The sequence below is a fragment of the Camellia sinensis genome, chromosome 9 (genome assembly GCF_055761805.1).
Source record: "Camellia sinensis isolate YWXY chromosome 9, ASM5576180v1, whole genome shotgun sequence".
NCBI classification, from domain to species: domain Eukaryota; kingdom Viridiplantae; phylum Streptophyta; class Magnoliopsida; order Ericales; family Theaceae; genus Camellia; species Camellia sinensis.
Window position 1 is genome coordinate 195,148,805 of NC_138969.1, and position 1,535 is coordinate 195,150,339.

General features: G+C 34.9%; 1 protein-coding gene across 1 annotated transcript; it reads right to left on the reverse strand.

Moving 5' to 3' along the window:
- Window positions 1-378: 378 nt before the first annotated feature.
- LOC145800025 (uncharacterized) lies at window positions 379-759 on the reverse strand. The gene has a single exon (XM_082889682.1). The coding sequence runs from the start codon at window positions 757-759 to the stop codon at window positions 379-381; it is 381 nt and encodes a 126-aa protein (XP_082745808.1).
- Window positions 760-1,535: the final 776 nt, after the last annotated feature.

Consider the following 1,535-nt stretch of genomic DNA (forward strand, 5'->3'; position numbering starts at 1 on the left):
AGTTCTATACCCAATTTTGAAAGGAGAAATTAATAAAATAAATATCACAAAAAATCCACTGTTAGAAATGTAATAAACATCTTTAACACCAAAAAGGAAAATTCCACAAATGATCCTCATTTCTGTCCACAACAATTCAATGAATGCTAACAAGAAACAATATAGAAGAGCATGCCACTCAAAAAATAAAGATCTTTACAAACATAGAATTGAAAAAAAATAATAATAATAACAATTACAGATGTGAAATAAAAATGAGACTCACTTTTTATCTCACATCCCTAATTGTTTGTGTATTTCTAATACTGTTCCAAAAGGGAAAAATAAAAATAAAATAAAAATACAAGGTGATATATATATATATATATATATCCTCTGTTAGTTCACTTCCGGTATACTGTTTAGGGTCGGCCTCCACGACCGTGGATGCTGAATCTCAAAACGATCACTAGCGTCGATCAACGAAGACACGACTTGGTCCACGGGCATATGATGCACTTCCCCCCGTCCTAGCAATTCCTCTAGCTGTTTCTTGGTAATCTTGATCTTCACCTCTGTGCTACTAGTTGATGATGCTGATGATAAAGATGAAGATGAAGATGAAGATGAACAAGATGATGAAAATGCTCTATTCTGAGCCATCAATCTTTGTTTTTCTCTCTTGGGTGTCTTTGCTTCCATATGCATAGACTCTTCTTCCCACTCATCACCTGCCCACACTATTGATGATTTACTCCCAATACAAATGCAATTGCCCATTATCTTTCTCTGAGTCTTATATGGAGAATTTTGTGCTTTATATGTCTAGAGGAGAGAGAGAGAGAGAGAGAGAGAGAGAAAAGTGGTCTATACTATACATATATGTATAGGGGAGAGAGAGAGAGAGAGAGGGGGGGGGGGGGGGAGAGGGGAAGCTTCTAGTGGGGAAATTGAATTAAATGAAGAGGTGGGGGCAGTCGGTTAGTTGACCAATCAATAGGAGCCTATTCAATGTAGGGCCCCAAAGGGCAGCTCCTGCAGCTTGAGCTGGTTCAAACAGGCTCGGCTTGTTCATTGCTTTTATTTAAGAAAAATGATCCCAACCCCTTCCCTCCCGAGCAAGGATTCTCTCTTTGCCTTTCTTACTTCACTCTTTCTTTGTAATGGTCAAGATTTATCTTAAAAAAATCTAACGCTATATTTGGATTGAGTGATTTGGAGAGAAAAGAAAAGAAATGGAGAGATATGTATTTTTCTTACTTATTTGGATAACCTAAGTAGAGAGAAATGGAAAGAAATAGAGAGAAATAAAGAGAAACTCATTTATCTTAGAAGCCTCATTTTCAATCTTCCTAAAAGTGGAGAGATTGAGAGAGAAAAGAAATCACTGTTTTTATAATACCAATTTTGTCCCTATAAAAATAAAAGAAATAAAATGATTGAAATATAAAAAAGTTATTTTGGTAATATAACATAAAAGAATTTCTTTTCTTTTCTCTTAATGAAATCTAACCAAACAAGAATGAGAGAAATCAAAACCATTTCTTTTCTTTTAT

Excerpts from the sequence above, each read along its gene's own strand:
- LOC145800025 (XM_082889682.1), bottom strand. The coding sequence starts at position 759 with ATGGGCAATTGCATTTGTATTGGGAGTAAATCATCAATAGTGTGGGCA.